At 36.1% G+C, this 15,691-nt stretch overlaps 1 protein-coding gene across 4 annotated transcripts in view; it reads right to left on the bottom strand.

Annotated features, from left to right (window-relative positions):
• The window catches only part of PIP4K2A (phosphatidylinositol-5-phosphate 4-kinase type 2 alpha), a 108,652-nt gene that overhangs the window by 18,316 nt on the left and 74,645 nt on the right, over positions 1 to 15,691 (bottom strand). For all 4 annotated transcript variants that reach the window (XM_083861526.1, XM_083861528.1, XM_083861529.1 and 1 more), the window contains exons 4-6: positions 14,633 to 14,785; positions 3,059 to 3,205; positions 352 to 390 (exon numbers count right to left, since the gene is read on the bottom strand). In XM_083861526.1, the coding sequence (XP_083717652.1) occupies positions 352 to 390; positions 3,059 to 3,205; positions 14,633 to 14,785 (339 nt within the window). The remainder of the gene's footprint in view (positions 1 to 351; positions 391 to 3,058; positions 3,206 to 14,632; positions 14,786 to 15,691) is intronic.

Raw genomic sequence — 15,691 nt, 5'->3', positions numbered from 1 at the left:
TGTTCATAAATCTCAATATTGAAAGAGGAAGAGAAAGAAGATGAAGCAGGAGAGAAGGGAACTAAGTTCTGATGTTTTCCTAGCACAGGGCAGGCCCTGAAGAAACTAAGAGAAGAGAAAAGGAAAAGGAGGAAGTAGACGATTGGCTCACTTACCTCTGAAATTTCAACACCTTTGCAAACCAATATTCAAAGGTCTGCAGGAAATAGAGGACAGATAAAGGAGGGATAAGGTAGAACTCAAGAGGGAAGCATATGGCAGAAAAAAAGGGTCAGAACAGCACTAGTTATGTTTGTTCTGAGTCTAGCTGGAAGGTTAATTAACTGAAAAAGAAAGAGAAATGCACCATACCTTTTCTTTGTCACTGGCTTCTCGAGCCACAGTAGAGCCCTGAAACAGAAAAAATGAATCTAAAAATGTGCATATGTCAGAAACTAATTTGAAAATTTTATGATAACAGGTCAAAAAGTGGATGAACTGTATTTTTTTGAACTTGAGAAATGTTTTAAAGAAAGGTGATAGAGTAGGTAGCATGTCCAGGACTGCTGAACTGCTTGCAATCATGTGAAGAAGATGCATCATGAGAGAAGAAAGATGGATTAAATCCTCAAATGCTCTACTTCTATTGTCCTCCTAATCCCTGGAGCTTTTCCTCAACTCTCATCCTCATTTTGAGTGTTTCATGCTGGAAAGCTCAGTTTGCTTGGCAGACTTCTCATCTTTTTGTGCCAATTTAGCTGTATGGATATGGAATAGTCTATTCTGTATAACTGTTTGGACATTTCTAATACACATTTGAAAAGGATGTCACACAATATAAACACAAAAAGTACTTACAAGATCATAAAGTACAAACAAAAACAATGTATCTCACAGCAACACAGAGTAAAAAGAAGAGATCAACTGTGGATTCACAAGACTTACAGTGCTTGTCAAAGATATTTTTGATTTTCTTTTTATATTTATTTTTTAGATTAAAACTAGTGGGTAATACAGTGCTTTCTGAATAACCTAGAGCTGATTAAAAAAAAAAAAAAAAAAAAAAAAAAAAAAAAAAAAAAAAAAAAAAGACTCTATAAATTTCCTTAAAAATTTCTTGGAGTAGGACCACACTTTTAAATACTCAGCATTTATTTACCACATAACAGGACGGAATAGTAACTACAAATATGGTGAGCAGACATTGAAAGATGGGTAAATTAGCTCTGCTGTTTGTTAAAGGGTTTGCATTGTGTAAAGAAGAGCTGGAGTGGAGTCCTACTAGTTTAAAGAATGTGAGGATCCCTAACCACACCCTTTTACAGTGTGTTTTATTCTGTTTGCAGAAAGAAACGTAGAAAACTCAGAAGTGATGGAGAGAAAAGATACACAGCACATATCTCTTAGTTATTATGGAAGGCCTAGCAAGCAGGGATTTCATTGAATTATTCTTAACTGATAATAAAGCCTGGTAAAAGCCTAACACTTTACTCAGGAGACACCTTTTATATTGTATTCTGTGCTCCAACAGACTATAAGGCCAGAAAAAAGATCAACTGAAAACCAAACCGAAGGGAAAGAAAAAAGATTCACAATAGTAAAAATTAGGGAATGTGTCAAATCTGACATTTGGTAAAAAAATTACATTGAAATAATTTTAACAAAATGCATCCATGGACAAAAAGATACCCTTGAAATCCTAAGCTGATCTGTGGTCTTTTTTTCTTGTATCTACAGAGGTAGAGACTTGTGCTACAAAGTGAGTTCTAAATTGGTGTCAAAAATATTCATGTACAAGAAAGGACTCTGAATCTACAACTGCAGGTGCCATAGTAAAGAATATCAAGAAAAAGTAATTTATAATATATGCAGTGTCAATATGAATCTGTTCAGTGAAGGAGTTTGTTTTGAGGAATATGGTATTGATGTTAAATTTGAATTGCATGAGAAGTTAAAGCAATGCTGTCCAGCTGGACAAACTGAATAGACTACAGAAGCATTCAGAGAGGTAAATAACAAAGAACTGTTGACACTCATGTTAAGAACATATTGTATATAATTACTGTTTCTTTCTGTTGTGCTTTCCTGCCCTTTTTAATGCATATGGACATTATGATGCTCTAAATCACAGTCCTCTCAAATTAAAAAAAACACTTTCTCTGGTAACAACTGCTGCAAATAATACTGAATATCAGAAAGTAAATTGTTGACAATCTGGAAATCAGTTCTTATAAATCAAGTTCAGTCAACTATCTAAGCAATTGATAAGGAGATTTGACAGTAGGAAAGGATGGTGCACTACACAGCATTACAAATCTCTTAAAATAGAATGATAAATGAACATCTTAAAACAAGCTTGCAGATACTTAGTGGTTCAGCACACAGAAATTAAATGTATTAGAAAGAAGTAGGTTTCTAGGGGGGTACTTTACAGAGGAAATTAAAATACCATCCCTTGGGCAGAAGGACTAAGACTATGTTTTGTTTATTTGTTGTAAGCACTGTATAGTAACCACCGTCAAAATCACAATGAGCAGGTAAAGCTTCTGAAACAAAACTGAACCAGATCTTACAATAAAAGCAGATGTTTTTGTTTTTTTAAAGACTCTTTTCACTTGAATTATTTTAAAAATATCGGATAAATTATTAAGCTTTTGCAATAGTGATGTACCTCTGTTAGCAGCATTTATTGGTTTAAATGATGATATTTAGTTGTTTTATAAAAGCCTTGCAGAATCAACTGTGGCTTTCCATAATGCTCATAAAAACCTATAAGAAGCAGAATTTTTATTGTACTAGTGTGAAAGGTTTTACCTTTAACCATTAGCAACAGTTAGCAAACATACCTGGATAAATTGCTGCACTTAAATTGCACAAAACAGATAAATTTGTATAATGTCTATAAAACCATCCTTTAGTTTTGCTAAACCTAGGTGTAGAATTTAATCAGTTATGCTGTCTCTTACATAACAGAATTTTAAATTGAACTTCTGAGCAATATTCAAACATCAGCAAAAACCTAACATTTATCACAAAGATTTTCATCTACTTTGTCAGTTAATCAGCAGTTACTTCTCACCTTTAAATCATATTTTCTATAAACAGATAAACGATGGCTGAACACATTTCTTGTAACGACCATATATACTTCAACTCCATCAACAGTAAGCCGGTACATGCCCAAAAACTGGGGAAGAAGTGTATTCCCATGACACTCCACAATAAACTGCAGAATGAAAAGAAAAAACAGAAATGAGAGTTGACATATAATATAAATATGTGCTTAGATTTTTAGATATAGAATACCAAGGAACAACAAATTTATTTGCTGAATATTTGTGTAGTGACAAACCTTCAAAAAATTACGCAAAAACGGACCCCCTCATCAGGAAGTTATTCTACTTTTAGACCAGTGTTTAAAATTAAAATCTTAAGCTGTTTAACTTACAACTCGACTTCCACAGACAATCTCATAGAAAAAGGAGACTCCATTTGACAGACCTTTTATGTTAACACAAAAACCAAACTTAAGCAGATAGCATATATTTGGTAGTTATGTCAAAACCCAAGTATTTTTTTGAACATCACACTGCTGTAATCTGTACAGTGTTGTCCCAGACCATATTTAAATTGTATGTTTCTCCATTCTCAGTATTTGTTTATTATGATGAACATTTATGGTGCTGCCAGCGATATTATTTATTATCACCAACTTTCTGCTTGTTTCTATGTGGTGGTTGCATTTTGGGGTCAATAGAGCTGAGCAATGAAGTGTAAATCCCCTGTATTTTTATCTATGAATCCTTATACTTCCTTAAGGTCACTATATTCCATAAAAATGGGCTATTAACCTTGAAAAAATTTGCCACCTGCAACCTTGACTTTTTTTCCTAATCACTTGCCTTACAAGTAATTGCTCTAATAGAAAGACCACTGGAGGAAGCAGAAAAAGCAGACACACATTGATGATGAGAACTATTGAAGGATAAATTTCTATTCCCAGAATAAAAACGCCCATATTATATTCATCCTACTCAAAAACATTCACTTCTATATTTTGTGGAACCAAGGAAAAGTTAAGCCACAATGATGCAAACCAGAAAGGACTCACCAGCTTTCCTCTTTCTGTTAGTACCGAGTTTCAAACAGAGGAACTTGGAGAAAATATAAAAACTCAAGACCCAAATAGGAAACATGAAATCTAACCTACAGTCAGCTTTTAAATATTAATTGCATACTGAAGCTGCTGTTCCTTTGTGCCAAAGTGACCCAGTTATTAGAAACACAGATTTTAGAAGAATTTAGAACAAGTTAACTGAATAAGCCATTTCAATTGTTTAACAAAGGCAGGTAGTATTTTGGTAACAAATACTGTAACAAAGCTCTTGAAACCTTGGAGAATTTGCAGTTTTGGACTCCTGTGCTAATTTTAAGGAATTCTTCTCACTAACTTTGTCCTGGAATCTGCACATATAACATACAGACCTTTTAACTGGCAAAATAAAAATAAAGTTAAGACTCCTGGAGACAATCCTGTCCACCAAGAAACAAATGTAATGAAAACAAATACAGAAATTGTTGACTGTCAACTGAACCCAATTTTGGCTGACACATGAACCCTGCTAAATCTTGCTGGCACATTTTGGGCTGCTCTCTGCCTGCCCTGGAGCTGTACTGGAGGTTCAGGCCTTGAAGCACAGAACAAAGTCATGATGGAATTGTGCCACTTTATTGCAAAGCACTTTTGAGCTCAAACTGCCTGTGAATAGGCAAAATACCTTAAGGTGCTGCAGAGACTCAGTGAATACAAATCAGAATCTTAGGAAAGGAGTATGATTGTATGCCCCAAAACGCCAACAGAAGTTTGGCAGTAAAAGGCTACAAAAGCAAGGCCAGTCATGATCAATCACTTTGCACCTGAGAGGATTTCTGTATTTAAAGGATACAGAAGTTTTAAGTTGAAGTTCTCAGTATGGAGGATTTTCAGTCATACGGCTGTGAACATCACAAAGTAGTTATAAGACATTACAGGATAGACCTATTTGACCATTTCGACCATCAATATTTGACCTATTTTGACCATCATTTCTCTTAAAGATCCAATCATAAAAGTACTAATCCATACTAGCAAAAATACATTGATTATTTTTTTATAAACATCAAGTACTTGTCATACATCCTAAAGGTAAACATTGTTTTTAAGCTTTATAAAAGTAAGAAGGTTTGTTCCTATAAAAACATTTACTAAGTGACTTCTACTTTAAGATGATTATGTTCTACAAGGTGAAAATTAATCTAGCTTCCAACAAGAGTTAGTGTCACAGAATTTCTAGCTACTCAACTCTTTAATGTACCCAGCCATTATAATCTTACAGCTTTTAACTACAGAATTTGAATTAAAATAAATACTATTGTTCCAATATTCCATATGGGCATCTCAGATGCAGAACGGTTATCTGAAATCATACAGAGTTTGTGCCACGTGAAGGAATGCCAGCTAGGCATCTTGAGTACCAGACTAGTAACCCTCTGCCCTTCCTCTCAGCTGTGACTGCCACGGAATTGACACTTAAACCATCTCTTCAAACCTAGCTACTGCTAACACTCAGATTTTAACCTTTCTGGTCCTAAGTGTACCAATCTGTAAAATGGCAATGCCATTATCAGAGCATGAGCACCATACCCACTGAAATATCATAAAATAAGTTATTTGGTTAGCAGTACGTAACTCCCTCCCAAACTGTTTTGTACGATGTAACGAGGACAAAAAGGCCACTAGTGAGAGTTGCTTCACTCCTGTTTGTAAGTTAGGGTTTGCCATTTGCTAGCACTGTTGTTTCATTATCTTAGTGTGCAAACAAAAACTTCGGAAAGGGCAGTGTTACCAGCATGCATCACAAGACATGAGAAGCTCTGCTAGAGCTCCTCTTGATAAAAAAGGGACATGCAGACTTCTAAGAGACCCTCTCAAAGCAGACCAGGTACTGACTGCACCGTTGTTTCCTGTTGCTCCTGACTGTGGACATTCATGCCATTGCAATTGAAAGAAAAGCCTCTAAAATTATGTCAATGTTTCCTATGACAGTATTTCTTATCCTGATGGGGAGACAAAGGAAAGAGGGAGGAATGCCACTTGCTTTCAGCATCTACAAGGTCGGTCTAGAACTTCCTACCTTTGAAACTATCAATCCCCCATATCTGCATCACAGAGGAGGCAAAACGTGTCATCTGTTTGGGTGGGAGTCCAGCAGGACTTGCACTGGTGACTGTGGTTGGCAGATTTTCAATTTGTCCATCTTGATAAAAAGGAAGTAGCAATTTAGTCACCTCAAGGTGCTTTTTAGGAATGATTTCCTGAAGCTTCCCACTCACAGCTGGAAAAAAAGTGAGCCTAGAAAATAAGCCAGTACATGCTTAACAGGACTGCTAAATTTCAGTGAAAGAAAAAGACCTTCACGCCTTTAATTTTTTCTAAAAAGAACATTAAAACAATTCTACTAAGCAGACTTGCTGAATAAAACTGTAATACTCAGCTAATACATTTACAAGTCTTTATGCGCAGTAACAAAATCCACCTTTTTAAAAAAATGAATGTTGTAATAAACATCCCGTCTTTTTTTTGTAAATTCAGACAATTTTCATGTTTGTGCACAGCACAAGGACATTATTATTAACACAATAAAGCAACATCAGCATATTGACATGTTTTATCAGCTGTGCAGCACAGATTTCAAATAAGGAAATTTCTGAGCTCTCTTGAACCTCATGCTTCAAGTTGAAAATCAGTAAGAAATTCTTTATGAGCCTATTTTCTCATTAACTTTTGTATAAATACAGCTTCAAGATTCTTTAGTAAGAATAAAACTTAACCTATCTAATTAGCTTCTTGCTTCCCTATGGCAATGCTAGTAAGGTATCAGAAGATAACATAATGCATACCATTTATTAGCAGAGAAGTGACACCACTTTTGGATCTTTTTGGAAAGACATAGAGTAAAATTTCTGTTTTTATCATTTCTCCTTCTCCACTTGGAAATCATCTGTGGAATGATTTGACATTGGTGCAGATTAAATCTTGAATGATATCTGTCTTTGTTCTATGTGAAAAGTCAGCATTCCTATCTGTCACAGCCCTATTTTGGAAACGTTAATTCAGAAATACACAACACGCTCATTCTCTGTTACCTCTTTATATAGTATTTTCACAGATTTTGGTATCATGATTAAGGCAAGCATTTGATAATTCAAGCACAATTATGCAACAAGTCTATACATTTACCAGGATACTTCCTCTAAAGAAACTGAATAGAAAGCTACATAATTATTTAAAACCGTTTTGAACATTGTGCAGGACTACACATTGATAAATATACAGGGTTTTATATTCAAGCCTTGTGATTCACAGTCTTACACTTCATTGTTTCAGACATGGCGGGTTATTTTTACTTCTAAGTGCAGTGTAATCTCAATGTTACCACCACACATGATTATCTAGGCTGCAACTCTGTTACCAGGAACATCGCACTTCATATTGCTACATATGGACTCACTGTGTGGACTGATCTCTCCAGAAAAGTGCTGTGCACAACATCAATACCTTATATATGTAAAAAACCAGTAAATATATAGAATCACCTGCTGGTGAAACCCAGGCCCCAAGAGAGCAGTGTAGCCAAGACCATTCTGCCATTTTGTGTAGTTATTTACCTATGAAATGCCACATCTTTCAGGGAAGACTTTCAATGTGGGTTTTTTTTTGGTTACAGTTCCAGTCTGTGTGGTCCCTTTGCATATCAGCCCTCTGCAATTCCATCGGACAACCACACTAGTGAGATTCCCATTTTTAGGGTCACCTCTTCTATAAGAAGAGTGGGCCCGTTGGATGCAGGTGAAACACAAACTCTTTGGATGAAAGTACGTACATTCTCATGTCTCCTTTTTCTGCTTCTCCTGTTTTTTCAGATCAAAGCTGCTTTACAAGTCAGTTATCTTAGCACAGGGCAGATCCTGTGTTCTGTGCTGCCTCTTGATTCTCACACAGAACTGCTGAAAGGCTTTTTTCAACTGCATTTCTTTGCAAACCTCCCAGAAATCTTCACCTCTTACTATTTCAGGACATAGAGAGTCAGGGTCACCATTACATCCTTCTTTATTCACATTTGTGTTCAAATAACATTACATTATCTTGCTTTGCCTTTTTACCTTTTTCCTTTTTTATGATACATATGAACCCAACTCATGCAGCAAAAGTAGAGACAGGGGTTGGGAGGCAGCCATGGATAACTACTGCCATGGAGGGAGGATGATACAAACTTTCATGTAGCTCTGCTTCAGCAACCTACCAGCTTGACAAGCCCATCCATGCCAGTGCAAACTCCTAGGGACCAGGTCCCCGCTTTCTTTTCTGGGATATTTTCCAGCCTATACTGTCATCAATTCTTTGACAAAATTGTTTTTAGTCTATTATGTTTCTCTATTTCAATATTAACTATTTATGATCTTAATTTTTCTCCTACCTTCCAGATAACAATCTGCTGCTGTTCCTTGATTCCTGTGTAGCCCTAAACCCTGTTATTGGCACAATCTCTCCCATTTTCACCTCATTGCCTACATTTTCCCCCTTTTAATCTGCTTTCCTGTTTCTTTCATATTTTTTTCCCCTCCAGCAGCTAAGGTCATATTTTTCTGCTTTTGTTTTGTCCTTTATTTATGTCTATTTATGTCTATTTATGTCTATGTCTGTAATTTCCCCTTTTTTGATCATTCTATTCTTTCCTTTCTTCCCATTCACTTCCCCATCACTCCACTGTTTGCTGCCTCTGGTAAACGGGCAGTCCCTCTCCTTTACCACTATTCACTATTTCTGCTGGTTGCCAGGGAGACAAACAGGCAGTGCAATAGGTGTCAGTTCTGCATACAATTACCTGCCTAGGGAAGGGAACTGTGCCATCAACAGGGACAGCTGCCTACAGAAGACCTAAACTGCACTCACAAGGAGCTTTATCCTACGTTTGTACACTAACAATTCTCTCCTGTTCACCTGCTTTGAGATGGCTTCTCCTTTCTTTATCAAAGTTACTTGTGTGTCAGCAATGAGGAGTAAGTCCTCCCTTTTGAAGTAATTTTAATGAAAAAGAAAGTGTTCAAAAGCTGTCGGTTTATCTGAGACACTAAACCTGCTTTCATTTATTTTTAAAAATTTCTACCCTGCCCATCATCTGTTCTCAAAGAGCAAAGGACTCCTCTTTTACACCAATTTAAGATTTAAAGCAAGTTAATGTCACTGGAAAGGGCAGGATGTCTTAATTGTGACATTTCAGATACTATAAAATCTGCCTTCAGAATTTTACTCAACTGTTACTGATTTCTGCCCTTGAAAATAACATTTGTACTTCAGAAAATATCTACAAATACAGTAACATCTCCAATACATATTTTATATAAACTAATGAACTTTTTTATTGCACAGGACAATATATCAAAAAGAAATATATAAGCATAACTTGAATATATGATGAAATAGAAAGTTTTCCTTTAGGAGGAAGCAGAGTATTACCCATTCCTTAAACACAGGGTGAAATTCTGACAACACAACACAGATGACTATGCTGAACTCTCCCTTAACAATGCCAAAGGCAGCAGTAGGTTTTAACACCATTTTTCTGGTCCATATTCTAAGGGTCAGGAGCCTAGGTTTGAAACAAGATTGCACTAGATCTGGAGGCATTTTCAATGAATATCTGATTTTTCTCTCAATTCCTATTTAATATAAACACGCTTGATTAACTTCCACAATTTTAAATGGTCCAGCTACATCTGTGAGCCCATACAGCAATAGTTTTCCTAATACTTGAAAGTCTGCTCCATTTGAGAATATTAATGGTTCTACTGCATTTAATAAGCAAATGACATTCAGCTGGGTAGCACTGAAGAGTGGTGAGAAGAGTTCTACTCATAACTGACAACATACCAATAATACAAGCAGTCCAAACTGATTGCAAATTATCAAGAAATGTGACTAAAAGCAGCATTTCAAACTATGTACCAAAAACTATTACTGTAGCTAGAAATTGGCTAGAATGGAGTCACAGCATAAGAACCTAGCATGCCATATATGTATTTGTATTTACCATAACACTTCAAAACCTACCTCTAGGCCATTCTGTCTTTCAAATGTAGATAGAAGGCTGATCCATGCATGATGGTTTTTAATAGTCTAGTCATAAAACACAAGATGTTTTGCTGCTTTAAACATGGAGAAAGGTGTTATTCCTCCTGTTTGCTTAATGGCTTGTTTTGCTCAGTGTTTTGGTTTTGTTGTTGTTTTTTGTTTTTTTTTTTTCCTTTTAACTTTGGAAAAGAAAATAATTATCTCTAGTGTTTCTACTCAATGCTAAAAGTGTCAGACTCATCTGATGAGTTGACAGAAAACGTCAGTGTTTAGACTGAAGTGTTCACCATCTGTCTGAGGTTGTGGGCCTGACTGCCACTAAAAAAAAAAGCATCATAGACAGGGTAAACGATTTTGGAAACTCATGATTTTTGAAAACTCATTATTTTGGGTAGCAAATATAATTTACAACTGTCAAGACTATTATTTACAATTCAACAATTTTAAGTCGGAATCACTAGATATACACATATATGCTGCTTCTGTAACTTCTCTTGACACTCCTTCAAGTCCAGTCCATTTTCAGTTATTTACACATTTCTAGCATGTAGCCCTGGGCTTGGAATTTATCTTTGATACGATCATCTTTTATGATTTAAAAAAAAATCTGGATTTGGGATTTTTAAACTTACAAATGTCTACAGACTATGAACTATTCCTGCTCCCTTTGTAAACTCCTACATATACAGACTGTGTAATTACAACCTCAGCTCCTCTGAGCTCCAAAGAGCAGACAGGTTATTACACCTTCAGACAGGTGGGGAGAGGAAGGACTAACAGAACTGCATGGCCTTGTGAACTATACATTTCCATGATGTCCAGTTACTGATAAAATAACTTTCCTTTCTACTTGTCAATAGCAGTGTACATGTCTCTATCTAACCCTTTGGAGACATCTCCAAAAAGTAACTAATACTTGGAATTAGATTTCGGAGGTTCATGGGAAAAGCTGCTTGTCCTATATTTCTCTACCAACCACATAAACTCCCACATGCCTCATTGCTACCTCTGTAGTTCAAAAAGGTGCAAGGAAAATATCAGCTTTTTTGCAAATGCCAGAGTGAAAACTCTTTTGGTGAATGAAGGACACACTGAGTCTCATACTTCTGCCTTGTGATGGTTCTCTCTCCAGCATTCTTTGTTTCAAGATAGATGCCTCCTCTGGTATTTATTGTTAAGCAGTTCAAGCAGTCTGGGAAAATATTTGATAAGGCTTGTTTTGTCCCTAAGCAAGGACAGAGGTGCTTTCAAGGTCTAGAATGATTCTATCAGCCTTGTGCTATTAGCCTTAATGAGGAAACAGGTGAGTAAATGTTATGGTTTAAATGAAACTTATTTAGAGTTTCAAACTGGGAAGTAACCTGGAATGAATTTGCAGAGTGGAAAAACCAAAACCTGAAAGAGATTGTCTCTCACAAACAGCATGAATTTCACTTATATTTATATCAGAAGTAATGGAAGATAATTACTGCCTTCTTGGGCACTTCAAAGAGGGTAAAAGATAATGGCTTACAAGACACTGTTCTTAATGGATAGATGATCTAACTTCGGCTCTTTTAAGGGAACAAGGGAGAAAAAGTTTAAAATTCACGTGAATCACCTCCCTAGACTTCATGCACCTGAAAAAGGCTGTCCTTTCCAGGATGATCCCTGCACTACCTAATTGGGTCTGCACACTCCCCTTCTCAGAAGGCTGAACCTTTCAAATGTGCCAGAGGAGACTGGCACAGGGTAGGCTTGCAGGGGCTTGCCACCAGGAGTTCCAAACCATTCCAAATCACATTTGGGCTGTGAAACACAGCTCAGCCAGAAATTTTCACATATGTGGTGAGTGCTGCTGACAATCGGTGAACTGAAACCGGAGAAAAGCTAACAAGCAGACTTCCCCCTAAAAATCCCATATTTAGCACTCTAGTGTACAATTATTAACAATTAAGAAAGATACTGGGCAGTAAGGTATGAAAATCAATAGACGGAACTTGACAATTCCTCTACTGGCAGAAGAGAGTATGCCAAAATAAAATTGAACTCATGAGAACTTGTTTTATTTACAAAGATTTTTACAGGAGTACCAGAGCAACATCTGAGAAGTCTGGTGCTACTGCAACTGTGCCATCCTACAGAATCATAAAGTTACACCCACACCAGTGAAACAGGCAGGTCTTGGACTGTCCTCAGGCCATCGGCTCCAGCTGGAATGGAATAATTCACATCTAAGTTATTAAGCTCCCCTTTTAAAAAAACGATGCTTATATTCAAAATACTAAGTAGGACTATTAACTCATCTCAATTAACACCTTTATTCTTGCCCAGAATTATCTGGGAGACAGTAAACCGGCCCAAATCAAAACCACAGTAGGGACCATTAATTAGCTCAAGTGCCAGTGGATGGTATCTGGCATTGCACTGTTTGCTAGCAGAAGGCCAATCTGTGTGGGACGATTTGGTCCAGGGAACTATTAATACCTTTCCATCAGGACAATGGGTTTGCTAGACTTTGAAAAGCAAGTGAAGATAAGCTTTGCATTCCTGAAAAACATCTAGAAAAATGGGAGGACAAGCTGCTGTACCTAGTGATTCCAAGCATTCAATTTCCAGCAGCGGCACAGAGGACACAGTGTCAGCTGTCATTAGGGCGAGTGGATTTAATTTAGATCTTGTTCAGTACATTGCTGAAGATACTGAAATGAATTTATTTAAATTAAAAAGTCCAATTATTAAACTGCCTCTGTACTTGAGTGCTTCTGTATTTAGAGTTTTGTACAGTGCTTTCAAGTTCTGAGACAAAAAGAAATAAAAGTTGTATCTTTATGAATCTCTGGGAGGCACCAGTGACAGTATTTTATATGAAAGATTTTCTAGTATAAAGTGAAATTAGGTGCCTGGCAGAGATAAATTTCAGATCATTATTCCTTGTAACCTAGCCTAATATGAACCCTGATGTTAGAAAGCATTAATGAAAAATATTCCAAATTATTAAATTCATTCATGTTAGCACTGTCTTCATTGATACTCTTAAAGATTACTGTTTTGAAAAGCAAAATGACTTTTCAGCTGGATTAAGTCTCAAAATCTCTATCATTAATACTAGCCTCTGATGCCAAATATAAAACAGACTAAAACTTTAATTCTGCTGTACAGCTTCACAGATTAAACCCTTTCAGCTCAAAAGTAAAATTGTAAGTTTGAAAATTCACAAAAAATAAACTCCAAAATACAATTAGACTTAAATTAAGTTTAAAATTCTCTTTGGTAAAACTGTCATTAGGAGATGTCTTAAGAATATTTCTGGTAGTAATATTTATTCACGTCAAAACAAACAGATGATGGCCCCACATGTTATTTAAACAGAGGAACACCACAGGAAGAGAGAAAAGAGGTCACATCTAACATCCTGAAGTCTTCCCAAGTTACTCTGGACTTGGAAGGCCTTCAGAGATAGCTGGTAAAAGCTTCAGTTACAAGTATCCTGAAAGAATGCTTTGGCCTCCCATCTCAGAAGTTAAAACTGGTTTTACAAAAGTAGCGTATTAAAGAAAAACCTACTACAAACAAGAATATTGCACAACAATAACAAAACCAAAAAACAAAACAAAAAACCAACCAAACAAAAACCCAAACACCTAAACAACAATAAAAAAGCCCAGCCCCAAATGCCCTTAAGTATTTACTCAGAATTCCAACTGACAGAAAGGAGAAGGAAGATGGAAAGAAGGACAAAACTCCCTTCCTACTGCACAGCATACTTTAGGTTATTTTTTAGGGGCTTTTCTGACTTCTGCAGCTTTAGGACTTACTCAAACAGATGTAGGGCTAAGAAAACTAGCACTGATTTCATTAAGGCTTTTTCTAATTCCCAGGTTCTGCTCCCCTCTGTGCCAGCCACACAAACTATGCACCAGCACTGTATGGCACCTTTCGAGACTGATTTGAGGGATCTCCACTGTTCACTTTTAACTTTACTATTGTGCATGAAAATTCACATTATCTACCCCATTTTTTTTAATAGTAGGATTTTTGCATTAATCACATCCAATTTTTAATTTCATACCTAATACAACTTTAAATCTTTGAAATCTGTTGTGAAACACAGAACATTCACTGACTAGGTCAGAAAGAGAAGGTCACCTGCAGCATTCATACACATGTGCACAGATATCTCTAAGCAAGCCCATAATAAAATACCTTCAAGCCTGGGAGTCCACTTGCCACAGGTAAGACCACCCTTTTAGTAAGGCAAAGGACCTTTTAGCTTCCAAGTTACCTCTACCATGTAGACATATCTTTTTAGGAAACACAGATATTTAGAAAAAAGTCCGTCCTTGTGAATTACAGACATACAATAAATTGCTGATGCAAATGGAAAAAAGTCTGAAGTTACTCTTTTTCCATAATTATTAATTTAAAACTTCTAAGACTCTGAAAGAGATTGGCATTATAATTTTTAAGACATCCCACACCTTGGTAGAGTTCATTTATTACCTGATGGTACTTCTTCAGTATGTTGTGCATTTCTGCTACATCTTCACTTGTTATAGTTTTGATGATATATCTTTTGTCGTAAGACGTATGAAAGCGGGCACCACTGCGTGCTTGGGAATCATTGGCAAGGGGTGCACTTCTTGTCAATGAATTCTGTCAATCGATTTAAAACAAAAAAAGCATCAAGTCAGACCAAAGTATGTAACTTTTATTTAGAGCTAATATAAACAATTTACATTTATTTAAAAATATTTTTCAATACATCTGCACCAAGCTGAATTCTGCAAAGCGCATATTCACAGTCTACATTATCTTGAGAATACATTTCAAAAATATTCTGAGAAGAAAGGCATGTTTGATGAGAAAAGTATTGCTCATCAGTGGTTCAAAACGCATCTTCAACATTCAATGAGAATTTATTGTACATTGATACATATATATTATCAGCTTTTGGGAAGAAAACATACAGTCATTAAAAATCCAGACAGAACACCACGTTACACCACAATAATTATGAACAGAGGATTCATCCATAGTTACAGTTTCACTTTAACACTCGCAAGATATACTCTTTAGACAGTGTGATCTGGTACATAACCAAGATCACAGTTACATTTCTGAGTTCTAGTACCAGAGCTATTCCAATGATTTCATATCTAGAGTTAAACAAATAATATTGTACAATACCTCCTTTTGTAAAATAAGCCTACCTCCATAATGTCTCAAGAGGAGAAAATTAGTAAATGACTGTATAGCATTTTAGAAGAGAGATTAAGGACTATTTTTAGAGTGAAGTTTATAATTACTGGTGCTTCAACAGAAACAAGAGAAGCCTTCTGCTTTTTTCAGAGAATAAGTAGTATTCCAGTTAGATTTCTTTGTTTTTATCAAAACAAACCCAAAAAATTAGACTAAGTATAACAACTTCCTCCCCCTTCCCCCCCCCCCCCCCCCCCCCGAAACATCTTTCTTTACCATTAAGAACTTATGCCAATTGCTATATACTTGAATTAAACTTAAACAAACAAACAAAAAAGTAGTAACAGCAGCAACACAGCC

Source organism: Zosterops lateralis, assembly GCF_965231275.1.
Source record: "Zosterops lateralis genome assembly, chromosome: 1".
NCBI classification, from domain to species: Eukaryota; Metazoa; Chordata; class Aves; order Passeriformes; family Zosteropidae; genus Zosterops; species Zosterops lateralis.
Note: the sequence above shows the minus strand (reverse complement) of the source record. Positions and strands in the feature narration are given on the sequence as shown.